Genomic DNA, 24,704 nt, shown 5'->3' with positions numbered 1-24,704 from the left:
TCTGGGGAGGAAGAATAAGAGGTAGCTGATGTGTGCTAGATGCCCTGCTATAAAAAGTATGATTTCTTTTTTCCTAATTGAAGAATCTAAGTTGATCCTCGGACTTTAAAGTTTTTATATCTGTAATTTGGAAAAATTTGTTCCTGGTAAAGTTACACACTGGTGTGCTGCATGGGTAGAAATGACACTTTCCATTATCAGCTGTGCTAAAAGACTCTGTCAGATACAAAGTGGTGATGAGATAAATGTCCATTAATGTAAATGATGAAATTACCCTCAGTGAAGTGAGCACTGAAGCCCCTATGCTGGATGGTGTTATCGGAGTGCAGTCGGATGTACATCAGGTTCTTGGAAGATGTGATAGGAGGAGGATGCTGTGTTCCACAGAGTTTTTCAAGAAGTGGTGCTTCACTGTTAGGACCATCAAATACCTGTTATGAAAAGATCAAATGAAGTATTTGATTTCAGTGGGAGTATTGAGAAGACTTTTATTGCATTCCCTCTCTTATGTTTCATAAATTTTGGTCATTATGTAATCCTGCTATGGACAGTGCAAACAAATTGCACATTGCCTATCTTAATTGGCAATTTCCAAAATATTTCAGGTTGAAGCTACTGTGACCCTTATAAATAAATGCAAACAAAATGCCCCAAGTAAACATCATCTTTAATGTGTATTGGGTATTGAAACAACACTCATTTAACAATCCAGATGTCCCCATATATTTGCTGTTTTCTGTTAATGGCTAACATTAATTCAGTTAAACCCTACATCTTGTCTCAGTAAAGATTTCCAAGCTGGCCCTAACATGCAACTGGTGCAGCAGTGAGAGCTATGACTCTGGATAAAAGGTCACAAGGATTATGGTTTTTAGATCCAGCATCAAGGATCAGAGTCCTATATCTATGTCTTAGAAAAGCTTTAGAGTCCTGTGAATTACACACATATACATGAAGTGCTATTTAAGCAGAGGATAAAGAAAAGTAAGTAAAAAAAAAAAAAGAAAAAAAAAAAAAGAAAAAAGAGGAAGAAAGTATATAGGTTTACAAAACTTCACTTTTAGTTTTACCACAAAAGGCTTCCTTCTCTTTTTTTTTCCCCCTACAGCTGATAATTTTGTTTCCTTCCTGTTTCACAATCAGGAAGAGAAGGACAGAGAAGTTATAACCAATGAGTTCATCATTTAAGCAACATCAAAATTTTGACAAGAGAAAGTACAGAGAGAAAACAATAGCCAGTCTCAATCTCCCATTAATGTTTCGTAGAACTCCAGCACAAGTGATTTGTTGCTGCTGTATTTGGAGCCGTGGGACAGTCTCAGAAGTGCCTGTCTTCAGCTGTAAGGAGTGCTGGAGCTCCCAGCACAGTTGCACGAACACAGAGGAGGAGCCTTTCGGCTGCAACAGCGGTTGAATTCAGTTCCTGTTTCAGCATTAACATCCTGCCCTGCTGTGGGCACATCATTTAATATAATGGAGAAAAATATGGATTAAAATCTGTATGGGAGCACCCAAAAATGGAGCCAGGAGGCTAAAAGCTATAGGAAAGCTATACAAATGCCATTAGGTTAGAAGACATGTACTTTTTTATTGAGAATATCTTCCTTCACTTCAAAATGCCTCACACTCTAGGAAGTCTGTGCAAGGCAGCACCAATGAATTAGAAATTTTTAACTAGACTGTGTAACACAATGCAATGTTTCTGCCTCCAGTATTCAAAGGCTTTTGAACACACTAATGAAAAAAAACAAAAAAACAGCAGCCGAGAGAAAGATGACCTGTCTCAAATAAACCTCAGAGCTAAGAAACAAGGGACAAAACTCCTGCTTAATCCCCTGACATACCCTACATAGTCAATGCTGTACTCATGAATTAAACATTTGCCTGTGGTTCTGTGAACACTAGCTAGCTGTGTGGGATCTTGTGATGGAGCATTAAGTCTGCAACGCCTGTTAAAATGAGTACCTGGTAAAGACACCCAAAAACATCCATCCATGCAACCTTTTCTTCTCTCTTGGCAGCCTGCCACAATCACCCTCTAAGACACAGTGTGCAGTGTTTATTCTTCCTCTGCACATATATTGCGTATATAAATCAGACAGCCTGGAGTTATAAACCACAAACCATGGAATGTGGGGGGAAAAAATAACCCTTAGGAATTAAGGCAGTGTCTTTCCGTAGACAGTAGTGAGGGGATTTTATCTGAGAAGAAGCATTGCAGTGACAGGGCATAGAGAGAGGGCCTGACTATTCTTGGTAAAATGCTGGCTTTCATCTGCGTGCCTCTGCCCAGCTAAGGATATCACCAGAAGGATTTCAGGCTTGCAGTTAGATCAGAAACCACAATATTCACACACTGGCTCAGGAAAGAGTTGAGTGTCTTCAGTTTCTTAAAGTTATTTTAAAAAAACATTTGAAAAATGCTTTTTTTTTGTGGCTGCAGGGCTAAGGAAAACCAATGCATCTGCTTACTTAAAAGCCAAGTTTTCAGTTGCATTGTGCATAGCAGGAATTCCCTTTCCACAGTGAACATAACTGAGTGATTCATCGCCTTCTTCAAATGTGCCCGGAATTTTGCACAAACACATGACAAAAAGATGTCCATTTTTGTCTTCTGAGCCAAAAAAACTCCACATATTTCTAACTGTTCTCTCTTGAAATATTGTCTTTGCCAGTACCTGGAATAAATGAAGTCGTACCTCCTCTCTATCTCCCAGAAGCTTACATTTCTACATTCCTGTGTTTTACTTGTTATACTGCAACAGGGAAGAAAAAAAAATTACTTAATCAAACTCAGTGGACAGAATAAGCTATTTCTCGCTCCCCTTTTCAGGACTTTGTGCTACAAGCACTGACTTCTGAGCCATGTTCTCCTCCAGTCTCCAAATACTTGAAACTCTTGCTGAATTAAGCTCCTGGCATAGCATCAGATACATTATTGGTTAAGCATAGTCCAAAAATACAGCAATTGGTGCATTCACAATTTCTTTCTGTCCATCTGCCTTCAAATAAACAAATTTTTTTGTGAGTCACACTCTTCTGACAGAATTACACAGGGGTGGGTACAGAGAGAGGAATTAAAAATTTACTCAAGTATGGTGACAATGACAACAAAAAACACTTCTCAAAGATCTTATGCTCTCTACATAATATAACTGAGTTAGACTCGAGATTAGAGAAAAGCTATACACCCTCATTTAACAGATGAAGAGATGGTCATCCATTCTGAGAACAAATAAGAAAGAAAACTGAGGTGCAGAAGCAGAGGACTTAACTAAATTTAGAGAGCTAAACGAATGAAATACGTGCTCTCTGCACTCTCTCCATTGGCTCTAGAGGGAGCTCAGGGCAGTTATCCCATGATTTACAATCACAGGCTCAGAATACATTTGGTTGAACCTAGATCTGTGCTCAGATTCACATCTGAAATCACTGAGCAGAACAGAAAAATGCACCAGCTTTACGGAGTTACAGCACAGCCAAGAAGCAGCAGACACAAGTATTTTCCCTCCTTCCACTTTGCTCACATAACACACATGCAATGGAAAACCTTAGAGGAAAAAAAAAACATTTTCATGTGTTCCCTATAGAAAGGAATTTATGGTAGAAATATTTGAAAAAAAAAATCTTGAGTCATAATGCAGGGAAAAATGAGTGGATCTAGAGGGGGGGAGGGTGAAGGAAAAGACCATTGGTACACTCAAGGGTGGAGGAAAGCCCCAAGAAAACTCACAGAGCAAATAAAATCCCCACAGATAAATAAAAATTCAAGAAACAAAAAAGGGTGGAACCTCTGTGCTATTCATATATGGTAGTTGTTCCTATATTAGGGAGAGAAAAACAACCCACCTGCTTCCTTAGCTGCCTGTATTTTCCATTTACACAGCTTTTGGAATGCAATTCCTAAACCATTCACTGTCAGACATCTACTTATATTTTCCAGCCACTCTCTGTCCCCTCACTCTGCTCTCCTATGTGTGAGGCAAGTCTTGAAACAAGGTGAACACAAATTGCATCTAGGTGTTGCTAACAAGTGATTCTTCTATTACTGGCATACCAGGAGTGAAAGAAACCTCATTTACTCCTTTCTTGCCCTGCTGGTTTCCCTACATGAGCACTGCAAAACTCTACCTCATACACCAAGGCCTCAGATCCCTTTATTATTTCTTGGCTTCAAACCAGTATCCCCCCTCATCAATTTTCAAACCACACTCTACTTTGTGGGCAGTGATTGATGTCTGCATCAAATTTGACTCTCCCGTTGTGTTTGCACAGCTGAGGCTAATGGGCAACTCCCTTCTTCAGCACCCCCAAAAAACCAAAAAGCAGAAGCAAACAACAGTTAGTCCTATAACTTTGTAGGACAAGGGGTGTCACTGCACATCGTCTGCAGACTCTGTTCACGCAAAGAGCTCTGGCACAGCCATCTCCTCTGGCCACTGAGGGAATGACTCTTTTCAGTAATTCCAAACTCAGTGTCCTATCCAGCCTGTAAAGGTAATGGGAGAATTGTGCTTGTAGCTGCAAGGAGCTCACAGAACTAAGCACTCCACAAAGTGTTAAGATACGTGCAAACACCCATTGGCATCCGGTCTAGAAGAGAAACTGGAATATCAGGCCTTTTCAGAATTTAGCCCTTAATTTTTTAATGGTTTATTTGCATTAACACAAATACAGCCATCTCAGATAGCCTGTGTTTCTGTCAGGCACTTTGACTTTCTACTCCTGTGTCATAGCATAGAAGATTTGAAAGTTCCTTTTCAAAGGTCCCCTGATGTAGTTAATAATTTAAATAAAAAGACATAACCATATTTCCTTATGCTTCATAACCAGGAGAAATAAAAAAGGAACAGTCATTGTACAAAGACGCTTTGTGGGCAAATGAAATCTTCAGTTCTGCTCAGCAAAATGGGGACACATTTCTTTTCTAGTTCAGTACAAAAAAGCTTTACGAGGCAATGTTGTTAAAACTGATGTTGTTTTCAAAAGAGTTTCAGCTCCTGCCAAATTGAGTTCTTTGTGAATGACAGTTTATCAAGGAGAGGAAAGATGGATTTTGGGCTACAGTCACTGTGCTTTATCTGACTAGTACTGATCACACATGCCTTTGTACTGAGTGAAGTGTGATCTGACAGCGAGGGCCAAGATTTCATGTCCCTGCTCCCAAAAGGCCAAGAGGAGACTTGGAGAGTTTTTCCTTGTTGTGCACTGATTGAGCAGCAATTTGAGTTTCTGTGACACCAACACAAGTTCACAAATCAGCAGCAATGTGAAGCTTTAAAGAGAGCAGTGGGTCTAATGAAGCAATTAAACAGACAGTTGCAGAGCACCTGAATAAACAGTGCATACATAAAGAAAATCAGCCAGCAATAATTCCCTCTGGATGCAGACTCCTTCTCTCCTGAGCTTGTAGCAGAGTGTGGGCAATCTGCTATATATGCCAGCAGTTCATCCTATGGCTTGGAGCAAGCTGTGGTAAACTGCACTATAAATGGGTAAGGGTGTCATCATAACAGTTATCTATTTAAGAGGTTATTTTGCAAACATTTCACCAGATAATTAAGGAAACCTTTGAAATTTCTTTTATTACTTACTTCAACATTGTCATAGTTACATGAATGGTGATTTTCAATGTCAAAATCCGTGAAATTCAATAGGACTCTGTGGCTTTGGTCAACTTGGATAACCCAGGAACAATCTGTGTTGTTATTATAAGGTTGAGGATAGTTTGGAGAATGGATTTCCCCGCTGGTAGCTTGGAAAATACCACCACAGCCTGAAAAAGATACAATCAGTTTTAATCACAAGCTCTTTTCTTTTATACTTTGTGAGAATCCAGCTCTATTTTTAAACTATGAACACCTCCTTCTTTATATATCCTACATTAAGCTTTTGTAAGATGAGTGCTACAACAGTTGAAGTGTGCAACAAAAATCAATGGAAATTCCTTTTAGGAAAGTATAACATTATCATTATAATTGAATATGTGACAATACTGCTTGGAGTAATGTAGCCCCAAGCTGGTGGTAGATGTTGTAAAGGCTGAAGCATTAGTGCTGGTGTTCCTCTATCCTAGATACTGTAAAAGCAATCCAAAATACTGTTCATATGAATGCCAGAAGCCTGGCATACTGAGAAAGCAATAACTAAGCCTAGCTGAGCATAGGGTGAGAAAATTACTTTACTGAGAGAGTTGGGAGCTCCTCATTGCTCATGAGCAGTGCAGCAATAGCAAACCTCACATTTTTACTTCTCTACCTATGAAGCTGAGGGCTTCCTGAGGACTCCACCCTCAGGTACTTCTGGTCAGAACAGATCTGGTGCTCATGAATATCTAAATAGCGTGGAATGATGAATTCTGTGTGGGAAGTACGAGGGATTTCAACAGGACTAACACAAACAGACTTTTACATCTTAAAAAGAGATGGAGGAGGGAGAAAGAAAGACAAGGATAAAAAAACTATACTGTTATTGCATTCTGGTGAGTGGGTGCTTTAGAGGCTAGAGGGGGTTGGAGCACAGCAGGCAAGACATTGTAAAGGGATAAGAAAGCTTCAGGAGGCCTAAGTAGAAAAAATAAGCCGCCAGATCTCAAAAGGGATTAATTCAAAGGACTATTGTAGACTTCTTTTATTAAGAAAAAAATCTTGTGCCTTTCTTATAAAACTTGTGAGAGAGGAGAATTATAAACCTTGACTAGCTAATGAATCAGTGTGCTTAATCAAGCAAAACTGCAAGAATTAAAATTTGCCTCTCATCACTTTTCATTGCAATTATTTTGGCCTTTTTATAAGAACTCACATGTAGAGACGTGGTTGAGTCTCTTAAGCATATCTCTTGTTTTAGTTATTACCAGTAAGGCTATGAACAAATAATCACATCGGGGGATGGATGAACCTTATAGAGATCAACTATTTACTAATCACTCCAAATATTTTTGAGGTCCAGTCTACTGAGTTCTTCAAGCTAGTGTTCTCAGCTATTTTTCAGTTCACCATTTAAAACCAAAAGCATCATTCAGTGAATAAAGGACTCTGTATGGGTAAGTGAGTGGGAAGAAGTGGTAGCATGAAAAATCCTTTGCTCATTGCAGGAATGTCTTCATTAATTATATAGAGAAGAAACCAAAACAAAATACACTAAAAAGCCTAGATTTCAGATAATTAGACAATTTTTAACTCTGTGTGTTTTTCAGCATCTCTAAGTGTTACCAAATTCAGTATCACCCACATTCTCTTTCAGCTTTCAGTCCTGTGCTGTTTGACTACTTTGAATGCTTGCATGGCTGATCCTCAATTCTCAGACTTCCTGAATTTCTCCTGGTATTAATCAGTATACTCACCTCCTGGATTCTCTTGCCATGAGGCATTAAAACCTTTCCCTGTCCCTGCTGCATCTGTCTCGAAACGGACAACAGCTGAATTGCCAGTGGTGGAGACTCGCAGTGGGTTCTGTGCTGATCTTGAAACACACAGCTGGGCTAGCCTAGGAGAGAGGAAATCTGGGCCACCAAAGACCTAGAAGTGGAAGAAATATTGTCAAAGTTTTCCAATGAGAGTATCTGCCAGACAGAGTACATGAGAACTGTTTAGTTTTTAGGAGGGGAAAAAAAAACCATCTATAAGTATTGAAAATAATTCAACATTTTAAAATGCAAAGCAGCTTAGAGTCTTTTTCTCTGCAGACTTACTTGGTATCTGAACCACCTGTACAAACCAAGATTAAAATTCTAGATGATTTGAGAACAGCCTTGCATTAAATAGAATTGTCTGTTTGGGACTTGGCCAGATTTTTCTTCTCTTTACCTCCAGAATTAGCACCTTGTTTCTCTGGGCACATAGATGCAGATTTTTTTTTTTTTCATGATTGCTTACTTCCTTTTTTTAGGAACCTGTGCTGATGATTTGCACCACTGATATCTAGAGGCATAGTTAAAGACAATTTTTAAACTGGGGGCAGGTTTCATAATCTGATAAAACAAAAAAGCATTGCAACTTTATTTACTTCTAGGGCAGCTGGATTTGGGTCAAGTAAGTTACATTTTAATAATGTTCTTTGGAAGCAAAGATATATAGCATATGTATTTGCCACAAAAGACAGGTTTGGGCTTTTAAGAGTAATTGTTTCCTACTCAGAAGAGTGTGCCTCAGGCAGTCATAAACCAGAGAACTACTACTCCCTTAAGCATCACAGCAGTATTAAGTACTTACAATGCATTTTTAAACTAAGTGAAGTGAATTATGGGGCAGTCCTGAAGCCTTTTTAACTCAGTTTCTTGTTTTCCAGAAGGGATGTAGGATTTTAGTTTGAGCCCATTTGTAACTGGTGGAACTGGCTCACCTTCCCTAGTCTTCCCAGTCAAAGCTGGAGAAAACACTCACGCTCAGTGCAATTTCCCATTGACATGTGATTTTGGTGCCTAGAGCCCTCAATGATTGGATTTTCTTGGCTTCCTGCATGCTAATGAAATGACACCCAATACTAACAGTCTACCACCTTCGCTGTGCCTGGTAGGACTGCAGCTGCAAAAGTCAGCTTGGTAGTAACCTTGGATGTGAAAACTATAAAAGAGATACACCAAATAAAGAATGTGCTGCTGTCTTTCAGCAACCAATTAACAGAAAGAGTCTAATTCTATAAGTATGCTTATTATTATGTATAAATCCCAAAATTAAACTAGATAACATCAAGTTCTGGCAACACAAAACCCTAACAACACAAAACAACAACAAAAACAAACAAACAAACAAAACCAATCAAAAGCAGAGAATAGGAATATAAGGCAACAAATCCCATCAGAATTTTCCAACATTAGCACCTCAAGTCCACTCCAAAAATTAATAGTTTGGTAAACATCAAAAAAGTTAAAACAAACAGTCTATGCATCTTTCTCAGAAAGCAACAGTACTGTTAGAAACAGCTTTATATGTGTCTTTTTTTCCTATGATCACTTCAAGATGAGGGGAAACTCAATATTTTAATAAGCAGACTTTTAAAACCCCAGAAGTAGTTTGGGCTCTGTCCAAGCTAAATATCTAAGCAAGTCTAACAAAGAGCTGAGCTAGTCCCCCCACATTCAGGGTTAAGTGTTGCATAATTTGATTAATTGTGTGCTCACTAACTACTCAGAGGGCCTGACAGTGCTCTGATGTTAGAGATATAACAGAAATAATTTGGTTTTAACTGGAAAAAAAATTCAGTGACTCCAGGTTACTGTGAGACCTCAGGAACTGAGGCTTGCACCCCCATAAGGAATAAGGAATTATTTTTTCTATAAACATCATAGTCTGTTAGATGTTCAAAGGACAGTATTTTGCTTTGGTGGCTGATAACACAGGCTTAATAGCTTAAACATTTTTATTTTGACTGACATAGCACTTTTTTGCATTCTGCAGGGAGGCTGCGTGACTTGAATGGCTAATGGCTCCTCTGTCCAATCGATCATTTCAAGGCATTCAAAAGAAGTCAGTATGGATGAAATCACAGCTCAGATTCAGAATCTGTAATGAAGCTGTCATGGTCTGGGGAAGAAGCCTGTTTGCCTGCTGGAAGCTCAGTGTCTTCAGAAAAATCTTACTGCTCGGCTGCTTGTGAGGCCCAGTGACTGCTGCATTTGTCAGAAGTCTGTTCAAATATGAATTTTAAAATGTGTTTGTGTTACATTCCCTGAGTCACAGCCACAGCATGAGATCTAGCTGGAACACATGCTCTTAATCATCTAAACCAGCCTAGGGAAGCTATGTGGCAGAGGAAACAGCAGGAGTTTCTAATATGCATCTAATAAGTCTCATAGACCAGCCTCTCAAATCGTCCCTGGCGCTCCCTGGGGCTGTCTGCACCATGGGCAAGAGAACCAAACTCAGCTCTGACATAAACCCTACTGATTTCTGCAGCATTTCCTCAGAAATTAACTTGGCCCAAGCTGAACACTTTAAATTGTTCTATTGGGAAAGAATAAAGATGGGGGAGAAATACTGATGGAAACCTGAAGTTTGTGGGTCTCCTTTACATTGTTAAGTGTTCAGCAACAGCTTCTGCACAGTTTCAAAATAAAAAGCAGTCAGAGGCATGCTCCTTATAGTTATGAGTATATTTTCTTTTCTCCTGTAGGCCAGTTCAGTTAATCAGATGCTTTCATAAAGGCTGGAATAAAAACAAGTTTGAGTGTTTCCATGACAAAAACCAATAAAATATTATATTTGGCTACAAAGAGAAAAACCAATAGTTACCTCATGAAAAAAAGAAGAGGGAAAAGAGAATGGATGGAAAGAATGAATTCAAGGGTGTGGTTCATAAAGAATGATAGGATGTCTGAGCTGAAAAAAAAATATATAAACATCTAGTCTGACCAGACTATCTGATCCCAAGATAAAGTGGTATTGGATGGCATAGCAGGGCTGCAGGACACTGCCATAAAGCCCATGGTTTTAATCTGTTCTTAGCATTTGCTTCTGCCCCGTTAGCTCCATTTAATGTTAGCAGTCAGCATTCCAGAGTTATGAGCAACAGAAAGCTGGTTTTATGCAGTTGGTCACCCTCATGACACAGATTTTCTGGGAATAACACTGATCTCTGCTCAGATATAACTTCCAGCAAAGAGAGAGTCTGGCTTTGACAGAGAATTAAGAACAGTGGTAATACCTGATGTTTCTATTTAAATGAGAAGACCAGAGCATCTGACTTGGAAGTGCAATAGATTGACAGTCTTCTTTCCTTTTCAGCTCAGGGCTACATGTTGCTGAGGCAGAATATATTTATAGTTTGCAAAAATCTGGTCCATGCTAAAGGAGAAGATGTCATCATTGATGTGTCATAATTAATCAAAGCAGGCATGGTAATTTTCCTCTATGAATGTAATTTCAATAGAAGCCATTTAAAAATTATTTCAATTATTTCATTGTGTCCAAAATAATGTCTTCTATTTCCATGAAACACTTCTACAAACTATCTTTAAGAACAATTTAAATTTGCTTTTTGGATGTTTATAAAAGGAATGGAATTTGATGGGGAAGAAAAAAAGACAAACTGCAACTGTATCATGAAAGAAACAGGGAGAAAGATTAAAGAAGAATGCATTGAACACTTGAGCCATGGAGATAACCTGGGGATTTCACATTAAAAAAAAAAAATATTGCACAGTTTTGGTGAAACATATGGCAGTCTTGGGATACTGACATGGAAATGACAGCTTGTTTAAGAGGCATTGTCAAAGGAAAGGGAAGTTGCTGCCTTTTATGAGAACAAGTATGTTTCAGACAAATGTGCAAGGGTGAAATAGTCAAGAAACTATGGTATAGAAATGAAGTTAGCAACAAAGGTGTTGCAATAAGAAATATCTCTTAGCATTTTCCTAAATTGACTGCCAGGTCAAAGGGATGAGGGTGTCCCTGAGCAAAAGCTAAATGCATCCAGAAGAGCAAGTTTTGTGATTGCTGGGAAATATTTATTACAGAACATCTTATTTCAGGTACCAGGCTGAATGAGGCATGGAGGGACAGCAGTGTGCACAGCTACTTTAGTACTGATTTTGACTTCCTATTAAAACTGGAAAATTGTTTGATATCAAAGAAAGCAGGAAGCAGTAGAAGTTCCTACTCAGAGATAAGGAAAATGTGAAATCAGGGGAATAACCATGAGAAAAATTAGACTTTAAACTCCAAAGATACTTAGACAAGATATTTTTTGGAAGATAATGTGAGAGTGAAAGACCTTTGGAACCTTAGCGATCACCGAAATACACAGTATCAAAAACACACCAGTAACCTTTTTTTTTAACACTCTGCAAACTTAAATGTGTGTGTGGTTTTCTGCTTGGACATACATAGAAACTACAGGAAAGAATGTGGCAAGATAAAGCAGCTTCTGAAAATGGCTAGCCATGGTTGTTTTTTTTTTTTTCCACTAAATCTGAGTCATCACTTGGTCTGCTCAGACTATGTCAATCATGATATGATTGAATTTTATAACAAAAGCAAGAAAATATGTATGTGGCAAGGTACATAAAGCTCTACTGTGTGCCTGCAGCTTGGCAGGGGAAGCTCTATGCTGCCTCACAGGACCTTTGATCATGCACTAAGACATGAACCAATTGTCCCCTGTAAGTTGATTTATGTTAGGTTATCAGCCAGAAGCTCAGAGTCAGGTGTTGGGAACTGGATGAACCAAGATCAGGAGACAAGTAACACAAAGCATGCCAGTTCTGAGGGCAAGAAGGCAGAGGAGTTCAAGCAGCAAGGTGAGCATCTGTGCAGATGAATCAGTACGGTTGGAAAGAAGCAAAACATAGCAACTAAGCTGCAAATGGCAAAAAAACGAAACCCGAAACCTAAGGTGAATACTTTGCTCAGGAGCACAGAGCAGTAAACTGCAGGGTCCTGTCAAATGGTGTCTTTAAGCAGTTGATGTCTGGCAACCCACTCAATTGGTTTTAGGCCAGCTACCTTCCCAGTCAAAAAGCTCTCAAACAAATGGCTGCCAGCCATCTCTTGCTGGATCATGATAGCTCCTGAGCAACCATCTGCAGATGTAGGTATTGTCCTTGGACTATTCAAGAAATGGTCATCCACAGCAAATTTAGATTTGGAGGCAGTTTAATGGATTCCTTTGGGCAACAGAGGCATAAGAGAAGTTTATAGGCAGATTACCTTCAATCTGGTAATTCTGGGCACAAAGAACAACGAAGATGCAAAACAACAGACTTCATCAATACCCAAACCAGCCAGTACAGGTCACCTACTGACAGTCTCTGGTGTCAGCAATGTGACATACAGGTATACTTGCTAATGCTACTGATGGAGAATTCATGGAACAACTTCCTTACACCCAGATCCTACAGCAGTCAGAATGTGGGTGTGGGAAGCAGAGCATAAGTGTGGGTACTGGACAGAAAGCTGTCTTAACTGTATGCTGTATCACATCACCGACAAGAGGAGAAGAAAGGCTGCAGTAGAGTGGTACAAGTTCTCTTAATCAGTATTTTGCATTCATTGCAAAAATATTGAAAAGTCACCCATGTATTATCATTGACAAAAAGTCATAAGTGTATCTCCGTTATTGATCTCAAATGTCTCTAGTGAGAGCAGTTGAGAAAGTCCATAATTCTAAAGTTCTCCCTGAAATTATTTCCTGTTCCTTCTTCCTGTACTGGAAGTCTATTCAACTCTGTTAGCTGAGATTGGTCACCTGGTTGCTTACCAACATGAGTGAAAAGATGTCATATATAATAGGGTCATCTAGTCTTATGGGTCTCTTAAAGACCAGAACATCCTTAGAGAGGCCTCTTTTCTCCTTTTTCCACCACCCTAAGATGACTAGGATATTGCCTCTTATTTTATTTTTTTTTTTCTGAGTGTAAAGATTCTTCATAATTTTTATCACTCAGGGTTATAAATCTCCCAACATCCTTGGAAGGTCCTACACAAGATCTCACCTGAGTTATCCCCTGCAGTGATCCATCATTTTCCTTTGCATCAGGAAATTATCTTCATGGTACAGCACCTACACTTAATTCTTTATAAAAGGTGGGGTTTTTAAGACTAAGTTTTTCAAAGCAGTTTTGTCATTTGTTAGGAAGCATACCGTGAGTAACGTCATAATTAATTAAGGTATACAGTCACCAAAGACATAAAAGCAAAAAATAATAAGAACATTGTAGCTTCCGTGACAATACCTGTTGAACATAACTGTAGCCTCAGCAGAAAGAAGAAATTATGGTAGAATTGTTTGTTCTGCATCTGCAGTTCTTGGGATTATCTGTTTCAGACAGAAATGAATATAATTTGTGTATTTTAGAGGAGTAAAACTAATGCTCTTACCTCCAAAACATCATAGCTGCAGTTTGGGTGATACTCAATGTCGAATTCCTGAATGGTGAGTTGAATGCTGCTACCAGGTGCTGTGTGGATGTACCAGATGCATTCCCTATTGCTTGGGTATCTGCTGGGGTAGCCAGGGCTGTGAAATGAGCCAGAAGGGCCAGAGAGCTCTCCTCCACAACCTGACAACAAAGCAAAACAGCCTGTCGGTGAGGAGGTCTGGAAAAACTCACTTGACAGCTCTGATAAGGACAGGCAGTAGCACCCATTTCATTGACAAAAGTGTACTCTGGGCTGGAAGATCTGCTCTGCCACAGGGAACCCAGGAAGAGAATGGCAGACTGGAGCTGTTTGCACTGCCTGTGCAGGAAGTACTTCACCTCCTGTTTTGGTACATTTTGTACCAAACCTCAGCATCTGCTCTGACTGCTGAGACACAGAGAAAAAAAGGGATTTTTTTTTTTTTATTGGCTTCTAACTTTATAAGTTCAAGAAAGCTAAATCAGATCCATTCTCAGCTCTTACTAACTTCAAATAATGCACAAGCTAAGTTATCATAGGGAGGTCTTTCTATTGTAAAAATGCCATTTCCCACTGCTTTTGGAATCATAAAATTAAAGACAATGCAATTTGCCTCAGCCTACTGAGCATGGTTACAAGCTGCCAGATCACAGTGGATAAACCAACTTTCTGACACTTGGTGGGTTTAATGTTCTTTTATTTTTTATGCAATTGTAAAACAATCTGTGTTTGAAAAGTTATGTATTTTCTTTCCAGATAAGAAAGTATTGTCCTAACACCACTCCCCAGACCCTGGGGTGACTAAGTTCTTACACACTGTGAGCTAGATTGAAAAAAGAAACCAGTAGCAAAACAATGGATGAAATGCAGGCCTTGGTTTAACAGGACAAAGCAGCTGAACATCTGAGACTAGTTTTATCATTGCTTTATGGAGATGTGCTAAGTGTACCACTAGCCTCTCTTTAATGAATTCCTGGGAAGATGCTATTCCTGACTCAGTCCCCAAGTTCAGACATAAACAGGGCAGGAAGGCACAGCAGCCCTCCCAGTATCAGGGCAGATTTAGATCAGCTACATTCATAATGAAACCTTACCTTTAGAAAAGCCAGTAGGGTGGCTATGTGGCTGTCACATACAGAAAGAAAAAGGATTCTGTGTTTGATCTGATTTTGTGTGTGCCACTCTACCTTCCAGCAGCATTTTTTTTTTTTGCTCTTAACATTACAAGCCCCCCAAGTGTTTCATTTAGGCACTATTATTTCGCTTACACAGAACTTAAAGGGTCACTTGAGCTTTGTAATGCCCACACTCCATCAATCTCTTTGGCTTCATCTCCAGAGGAAAGGTTCTGTCACATTGCAAAGCCCCAAAATACTTAATAAAACCATCTAACAAACCGTGAGTTCTATATTCCCAGAGGCAAATACTGTGGTATGTCAGAATTGATAAATAGCATCTGCATCAGAACCTTTATTTATAGGAGATATTTTATAACATAAACCAAACAAAACACTACTTTGATCTGCTCAACATATATACACAGATGTGCAAAACTCCTCTAATCTCTGTTAAATCTAAGAATAATTTGCAATTTGAATAAGGTGTCTTTGGCCATTGCTCTGCTTTACATCGTATTTCAGGAAGCTGTAGCTCAAGATCTTCAATTAAGTGCAAATATTTTCCTTTCATGCCAAACTTGTGGCTGCTAAGTCCCAGAAGCATTTATCATCATCTCTACCAATAGGTCTTTCAGCTTCAGAAAACCTGACTTTGACTTCCTCATAGTTGGCTATAGGACTTCTAGGACTGCAAAGCACAAATCTATGAGGGGAAAGAGCAGCAGGTCTGAAAGGGAGCAAAGCTATAAGAATCTATTTTAAGCTAAAAAAAGACATCTAAATACAGATGTGAGGCCATGCCAGCTATGTAACAGTGATCTCTCTCAGTCCATCATACAGTATCCACCAGAAAAGCACCTTTTAAACAAAAGAATTCCCACTAATCCAGGTAAACCTTTACATAGCTGAAGTTGTCTCACAGGTGAATTGGCACAGGCTTAGCTATTCTCCCTTTTCCCCACCTTGCTGCACATGGAGCAGTCAGAGGTGGCTTGCCCTGCAGTCACAAAGCTACATTGTCAAACTACTTGGCATCTCAATTTAGGAACTAAAGAAGTTTTTAAGTGCATTTTAAACCAATCTTGTCTTTGATCCCTATGGAGAAAAAGGCAGTGCACTTCCTTCCCTGAGGCTGTCAGCACAGGTAAATGTTAAATCCCCTGAAACTTTGATATCCATGAATGTTTCATCAGTGAGATGGAGGGGAAGAAAGCTTCAGTGTAAACCACCATCCTTTTTTTCTCCCAGTGCCACTAGAAGATGGCCTGGTTTCCCTCTAAAGAAACCAGGTTGCTGAGGTTCTACAATTGGAGAAAAAAAGGTGTCATCATTGGGGAAGCCTTACAGTGGAATTTGCAGCCTTTCTTTCCCCTCAGCAGCCAGAATTACACAGCCACTAAGGACAGAGCTCAGGAGGAAAAAGCTGCTTTGCCAGCTTGGGAAACAGAAAGGTTTCTCAACAACTAGACTTACGTCTCGGCTCCTGAGGGGGTGAGAACAGGGATCAGGGGAGTTTCAGCAGGCAAAACAAAGCCAATTGCTATTTATCTCAGCCTGAAGAAAGCTGGCAACATTTTAAAACCTAGCAGGCAGTTATGACTCAGCTTCTCCTAAGGGTTTCCTGATAGCCACAAAAGACGTTTTTTTATTTAAACCTGAAATGGCTCAGAGGAGAGGAAAGCTTGTATGCTCTTCTTTGAGGCACAGACCTTTCTTCCATGCAACCCTTGCAGGTAGCATTCAGATTACTCACACTCCCTCTCCAGAGAGGTTTATATTTCCTCTGAGCTCAATCAACATTCTCTGGAAGCACATGAGTAAAAAGGTCAAACTGGTTTTAATGTCCCATTTCTTTTCTTCCAACTAAAAATGTTCCCAGAAAAGGCTTCCTTTTTTTTTTTTTTTTTTTTTTTTTTTTGATTGGAGTGATTCTTTTAAAGTGCTCCAGTAAAATGGAGGTAAAGTTTAGGTCTCTGACATTAATTTCTTAGAAGTTGTTTGCAAAAAGATCAGAATTGCTTGAGTTTATGCCTAAGCATTCACTGACTAATAGCAGAAAAAAGAGCTCACTGACCTTTGCAAATATCTAAACTTCACACCTGATTTTTTTTGACTGACCAGCATATGCCACAAGAAACCTCCACATCAGAGCAGAAGCACTATCTCTGAAATCTCTGGCCAACTGCCAGGAAGTCTGTGCATGTTTCTTTTCTTTATAAGGATGAGGTAAGAGTCAGTTCTGTTGTGCTTTGCTGAAAATATAAATGCTAATTGATTATTAAAAATATTTACATAAATACTTTAGAGATTAAAGCATATGTTCCTAATTAAAACTCACTTGCAGTATTACAATGCCAAAATGAGAAAACTCAAGTAATGAACTTTTTGAAATGCTTACAAAACTTTGATTACAAAGTCACATGAATACAAACCTTCTCCCAAGGTTTGTATTTGTGTGCAAACATCAAATAAAATTTTGATTCTATTGAAATAAATGGAATTTCTGCTGTTTATAGCAACAAAGTAAAAAAAATTGGTCTTTAGTGATAAATAAAAATGCAGAAGCAGAACCTATAAATAGTGGCATTACTTCATTTTTCACTGAAATAATACTGAATAATAATACCAAGACATTCTGCTCCTAGTGAAACATTAGAAGTTTTTCTCAGCACAGAGATACATGGTCTTGCTGTGTGCTGTGAAATGCAGACAGATGCACTGTGAAAAAGTTGCTTGCAGCTGAACTGCATACAGCATATGACCAGTTTGTGCCAACCTCCTTGCAGTAATTTTGGACATTTCAGCCCTGCAGTTAAACAGAGGAAAAAAAAAAAAAAAAAGAAATGAGAGATACTCTTTTAGTAGTGTAAAGGTCCTGGAATTCCCCTGAAAATGGTGAAAACTACTACCTACTCTGGTGCTAGTTGCTAGGAAATCAGACAACAAACAGAGAACTTAGGAAACATATATTTGGTGGTTTTGCTTTCCTCTGACTAAAATTTACGTATTCATTGAAGATTGTGCATGGGATGATTTACAGATCTTTCCATATTACTGCCTGTCTGGCTAGCAGATGGTATTCATTAACCAAAGAAGAATCCCTATTCTCATAAATAATTATAGCTGAACAGAAATGCTGTAATCTGTGGAAAACTCTATTATTTGCTAGGTTTTCAGATTTATTCACAGGTATGGTTTTAGCCACATGTTAGAAAAATCCCATCCATAAAGGTTAAAGAGAACTGGCACTGTTCCTGCAAAATCAAAGTTAGGGAAATGAAAGGAAACAGAGTTTTCCAGTTGTGGTACTCATGGTGAAACATTTCAGTAAATGTAAGCTGACTGTAACTGCAAGGAGCATGTACTATAAACATTTGCCTGTACTACAATAATACTTGTGTGAAATATAATTTGTATTTGATTCTGAAAACTTTTGCTCTCTTGGGTAGGTTTGGTTATAGAATATTATCCAATGGATGAAACAGAATAATTTACATGATAAGGGTTCATGCAAGAGAATAAAAATTCAAGTGAGATACTATTTCAGGTTTTTTCTGCTTTCTCATTTGTTAATATCAGACCTTGTTCATCCTTAGACTTAATGTGACAGAAAGACACTGAAAAGGAATAGTCATTTTTGGAAACTGAAAAAATGGCAATTTGTCAAAGCTTACAGAAGAAAGAAACAACAGAGCTATGATTCAGGCTTAGAAAATCTGGACCTAAGATCCCATGCTGACCTGCAGGTGATATTCTGTTCAGCAATCTTAATGGATGCCTGAAAAATGTTTCCAGTGAATGGCTTCTGCATCTTCATCTAACCTCTGTTTCTGTAGCACTCCTCTGAAGAACTAACAAACAATTTAACATTTGACCTGACACATATATTGACAATGTGAAACAGAAAGCAGAATCGTTGGTACAAATTTGAAGAGACAATTAAATCTAAAAGGTCTATTGACAATGAAGCAGCCAAATGAGTGAGCTTCCAATGAAATGCAGATGTATATATAGAGCAGTGAGGCCCTACATGCACGTTGCTTAATAAGGTAAGTGACGGGTGCAGGAGATATGTGTCTCCTCAGATATGACAGTTGTCACTGGTGTAATTTTGCACTGAGAGACCTTTGCACTCTTGGCCTCCTGAATTTTTTTTTAGGGAAAGCAATTTGATTGGCATTCCATCTTTGCAATATCCAGACTGTTACCACAAGTTTGTTCTTTCTCAAAGGGCCAATATATGCCCCATATATATTTGCCTATATTAAACTTCCTAAAACAGAGTGAAAGTAGAATAAGCACCTTGCAGATTCAAGCTTTCCACTGGCAAATAATCCTTTTGAGGCCTTGACTGCAGAAGAAAACATTAGTGATTTAGCCAAATCAATTCTAAATCCACCCTCATCAATGAAACTCCCTTAGAACAATGTTATTTCAGAAACAAAATAATTTTTAAATTTACATCTCCGCACTCAAACCTTCTATTCTATTTCTATTTGTTTTCTATTTCTATTCCTTCTATTTCTATTTCTTTTTTTTTTCAAGTTAAAATTACATAGAACACTTTTAAGCATAAATAACAGCATTCTCCTAAGATCAGTTACTAATTCTGTCTTTGTGAAAGCCTTTAGGATTTCAAAGAAACCACTTTTTAAAGCAGGTTTCCTCAGCAATTGGAAAGAAAAGATGCAAATGTTTTAACTCAAAACAGTTTTGCTTCATCTATAGCAAGAGGGGCTATTCAAATAATCTATCAATGAGGCAAGCTTTTGTCTTTTTTTGACCACCTCACAACTGTGAAAAAGCTGCTGGGAAGAATGTCTGAAGCAAAATGTATCAGGCACATGGAAAACATAAGTGCTGCTCTCTTTACCATCAAAATATGTGAACGTCCTTGATAGATATCTCATAGAAGCTTCACAACTGCCAGTTAAGGAGCACATGGACAGCCTGAGAAATAGTTCACAGCAGCTTGAACTCTAGAACACACATTTGTCACTTGAGCAGAAATAAAAGCTCTTCTCTCAGCAATATATGTAGCTCTGTTATTTTCTTGTCAGGTGAGATGTTACCAGATCTGGATGTAGATTGCCCTAGGAATTTGCCCTCAGGGAAGAAGGGACCCAAATGCTTCACTCTGAAATACCCAACTCAAAGGCTGCATCTCCTGATCAGTTCTCCCAGACAAGGAGACTTTTTCCAGTGAAACTTTTTTATCAACTTGAAAGATTTCAGAAGGGAGGGGTAAATATAGCACCCCAACCACAGGGACATATCTAATTTATCTGCTCTAGGGCAACCAGGCAGTGTAGCCACCAAGAGCAAGAGAAATAGCTGTATTTGTGCATGACACCAATAGAGAAAAGAAAAGGAAATTTTTGAAATTAACAAAAAGATGACAACTGTGATCAGCTCTGGAGGAACTTGCACTCACATTTCAAGCTGTCAGAAGGCACAGCTGTGATGTTCTGAGCCAGCAGTGACATTCCCTAAGAGCCAGGTCTATCTGACCCCACAGATCCTGGTCTGCTGCTTAGACACGGCCCCGCATGGGCCCTGTGCAGCATTAGGGTGGAGCTCAGTGTACAGGAATTAACAGAGGGGCAGTGCTGCCTGACAGAGAAATGAATGTCAGTGCAGCAAAGGGCGGCAGAGGGGTGGGAAAGGAGCGAAAGCACAAGTGTTTACCATGCAGGCAGATTCTGGAAAGCTTTGAGAGCTTTAGAAAAGCAAGTTAACCCAGCACCATGGCTACTGCATGGAACTGATGTCATCTGGCTGTGCATAAAAGCCTCTGCTTTTTCTTCTTTTGTCCAGCTCCGGAATGACATCACCCCAAAGCACAAGAAGGTACCTTTGTGCTGGGGCCCTTCCCCTGCTGGCTCCTGCGACACATCCCGCTCCGGGCGTGTGTCCCTGCCCTACCCAGAAACGCTCCCTCGTTCCCCCCGTTGAACGCGCGGCGCCTCTGTGGAGCCGGCAGAGCCCTGTGGAGCGTGCAAGCTCCGGCAGCCTGTGGTAGGAGCAAGGAGCTTCCATCCAAACCGCGTTCAGCAGCCCTGTGCCTCAGCAGCCCGTACTGGGGCCTCTGCAGCCCCCTTCAGCTGCTTCAAATGCAGTCAAACCTGAATGCTGCGGACTGATGAGACAGACAGGGAAACTAAGGCAATTTATTTTCAAGGTTGGAACCCCTTTGGTGGGAGGTACAATGGTACCCGATGTAACAGGTTGTGTACTTGTTACAGTACACAACTGCTGTAAAATAAACAGAGTGAAGAATACTACATTTGTAGCCTCACTTAGGAAGAAACTGCAAACATAGTTTGCTGTTTTACAATCATTAACAGATTTCTTTATAGTTGGCTTGCATGCTTGCCTGTTTAATACGGCAGGCCTGTGACAGTTTTCATGACCTGCAAGAACAAGAGAACAGACACCCAAAGCACATCCTGGCCAATGCTATTTCATGCAGAGAAATGGGGTGGGGGCAGCTGGAAGTGGACACTACCACAGAAAACCAGTACCACTAAATTAAACCAGAGAGAAGCCTGCACAGAAAACAGAAGTCTATAGAAATGAGGAAATCCGAGGGCTGAATGTGCCCATTAAAAAGCTCAAGTTGCTCACAGTTACCCGTGACAGCATCTATGCCCTGTTCATTACAGAAATTCTGGACACACCCCTCATCCCTGTGCCTACTCCTGGCAATGAAAGCATATTTCACTAATAGCTCTCAGTCTCTAATCAGCTGATCTTTGACAGTGTACATGTGCAGAAACATCCACGGGGAAAGTATGTGTAGAATTATGAGGAAATGCAATGTATTTAGAGCTGCAGTGGGTTATTTCTATTTAGATGGCATAGAGTGGCATAAGCTGGAGCACACATACAGGGAAGGAAACCTACCTTCCCAGAGGAAACCTGGCTAACTTACCATCAACATGCCATAGCATCTGGAACCCACTTCTAGCATTCAGTCCATCAGAGTAAAACTCCACATGAAGGCTGGTCCCTGTAGTGCTTCCTGCCAGTGGAAGAGACTGTCCACAGAAAGTGCCTATCAGATTGGATTGTGCATCAGGCCCATCGTAGATCTGAAATGAAATTAAAAAAAAAAAAAAAAAAAGCCAGTGAGTAAAAAGAAGCTCCCCAGTTAAGCAGCTTCCCAATGTTTTGTGCAGGATTAAAAAAAAAAAAAGAAAACAAACCAGTGACACTTCTCCCACTGCCACCCTTGCACAGCAATATGAGCCTGGGGTGTGTGGAAAGATTTGGGTGAAATGATGAGTAAATACAGTGCCAATATAGCTTTAAACCTGGCTGCACACTGTGTGCAGTAGGAAGGGTTTGCTGTTTCTGTTTTGGTGTGTATTGGGGGTTGCTGGGGAAGAAGATAAAGGGCAAGTGGCAATGAACTGAAATAGAAAGAAAAAGAGGACATCGTGGGTCTGATTTGCCCGTGCACCTAACACGCTGAGTGCCTCCAAACCACTTGGTGACAACTCTGTTTACATTTTCATCTGTTTAAGACTGCACCCAGGTGATATGAGGACTGCCTGGGCTTCTGATGGAGAAAATCAAGCAGTCAGCATCATGATGGCCTTCCAGAGTTGTGAGGACAAACTGAAAACCAGAAGTAAACCTTCAAAAACACAAGGAGATTTCATATCTGTTTATTTATGGTTTCATAATCTCATGTTAAAGTCTTGATTTGGAGGAAAACTGTACTGAACCATTCTTCTGAAATTTGATTTCTTTGTCATCCCTATGTGCCGGTATTTTGACAATCAATGTGTCAGATGTAGTCAGCCTGAAAATCTTTGTTCTTCCTATACAGATGAGGAATCCTCCATCTCACTCTTAAAACATTGCCACTCTTAAAAAAAAAAAGTCCAAAATCAACCAAACAATCAAAACTATAAAATGCTAGGGAAATATTTCTGTATTTAAATATTTAAATGATATATGAAGGCAATAATATACTCACAATTAGATGAAAACACTTAATACATATTTTGATGAGGTGATAGTAGCTACTTAGAGCTTTTTAACTTCTTTACATTTGTTGTCTCCAGACAGGTTTAAATGGTCTTTCAAATTCTAGATTTGCAAGTTTTTTCAAATCCAGCAAATCACACTGAACATACCTCTGTGTTCTCACCAAATATCCCATGACCCAGTGCCATTTTTTCAGGCATGGGGAATGTAATTTTTGAAAAGTTAGTAAAAATAAAATATTTTAGCTAGATGGCCTTTGATTTACAGTATCAGGTTGCTGGTTATTTTCAAGTTAGGACTTGCATTATTATTTCTACCTTGGTTACTATGATTCTTAAAGTTTAGGAAAACAGCAACCCTTGTCCTTTATTATCACTTTGTGACAGTTCATCTGATCTTCTGTCTCACAAAGCATATCTTCCTAACACAACTCAGCAAATTACTGGCATAGAAACCATGTCTGAATATTCTCATTGTGTATTTTTGGCATGCTTCCTTTCAGAATTTCAACAAAAAACTTTTCTCTCTTCTGAAACCATTACAGTAAAGTTGTCTCCATGCAGAGAATAAAATCTATGATCTCTAGAAAAACAGCAAAGGTTTATTTATCTTTGTTCTCCATTCAAATCTCTTTTCCAAATATCTTTGATTCCACTAAGAATTCTGCTATGTTCAGTACTGTATAACTCATACTATGGAAATACATTTCAGCAAATATTGATTGACCATGCTAACTACTAATTTTCAAGCATATTTTCTGGCAGACTCGCATATGAGAGTAAGTCATTAATCCCCAGCCTTTCTGTTGAAGATGCTGGTCTTGCAGAATCCTCAGAAATCTTGTTACTCATTTAAAGCAGAGTTGGGGCTAAGAAATCAGCTTGAATAATTTCAAATCCTCTAGCAGACAGTCCAGTTGAAAGGTTGTGTTGTTTGTTTGTTTGTTTGTTTAATTAAAAAAAAAAAAAAAAAGGAGTTAATTCTACCAGAAGTTAGGGTCAAATTTAGGGTCAAATTGCAGGAATAATTCTATGATAATATTCCATGACCTATTTAATGACTGGTGACCATCAGTCTACTACAATGAAAAGCTCAAAGCAAGCTAAGTATATTGCAAATTGAGAACTATCAGTATGGTTTCTCTTGGTGAAATCAGAAAATATTGAAAGTTTCTAATTGCATTGCTGGTAGTGATCAGATGTGTTTGAAAATAAATATGAAATTTTCCCAAAGATTAGATGGCAATATGTTGAATATCAATCTGTATTATTTCCACATGCAAAATTTGAAGGACCACTTGATAGACAGATGAGCTGTTCCATGCCCAGCAGTACAGTTATGACCTTCTTCCAAGCCAGGGTGAGTTTTACACATTCTTTCAAGGCAGACATTCAGAAAAATGAAATCAAGTCAGATCCTATTAGATTTTTAAATAGCACTTCCTTTGATAAATTTGTGGCATATACTACTCATATATCTCTGGCTTCAAGCCATGGAAATCTTACACCAGAAAAATATGAATGGTGAAGAATGTATCAATGTGGAGATCACTCTGAATAGTAGCTAAAACTATGTCAAGAAACATATTTACAATGTATTGTTAGCTCTAGTGGTTACAAATGAAAACCCATTCTAAAGAACTATGGGCTAAATCATACCTAGAAACTTCCAAATACAAACAACAAAAAAAGCTTCATGCGTCTCCTGCAATTGGATTCATCAAGGGAGTATTATTTTTATCTAAGACAGAGAA

At 39.1% G+C, this 24,704-nt stretch overlaps 1 protein-coding gene across 1 annotated transcript in view; it reads right to left on the bottom strand.

Moving 5' to 3' along the window:
• The window catches only part of CUBN (cubilin), a 142,348-nt gene that overhangs the window by 63,052 nt on the left and 54,592 nt on the right, over nt 1-24,704 (bottom strand). Inside the window, exons 28-32 of the mRNA XM_053963040.1 lie at nt 21,888-22,047; nt 13,815-13,996; nt 7,343-7,517; nt 5,595-5,776; nt 275-431 (exon numbers count right to left, since the gene is read on the bottom strand). Of these exons, the coding sequence (XP_053819015.1) occupies nt 275-431; nt 5,595-5,776; nt 7,343-7,517; nt 13,815-13,996; nt 21,888-22,047 (856 nt within the window). The remainder of the gene's footprint in view (nt 1-274; nt 432-5,594; nt 5,777-7,342; nt 7,518-13,814; nt 13,997-21,887; nt 22,048-24,704) is intronic.

Source organism: Vidua chalybeata, chromosome 1 (assembly GCF_026979565.1).
Source record: "Vidua chalybeata isolate OUT-0048 chromosome 1, bVidCha1 merged haplotype, whole genome shotgun sequence".
In the NCBI taxonomy this organism is placed as follows: domain Eukaryota; kingdom Metazoa; phylum Chordata; class Aves; order Passeriformes; family Viduidae; genus Vidua; species Vidua chalybeata.
The sequence above is the reverse complement of the archived record's forward strand: the minus strand, read 5'-3'. Positions and strand labels throughout refer to the sequence as shown.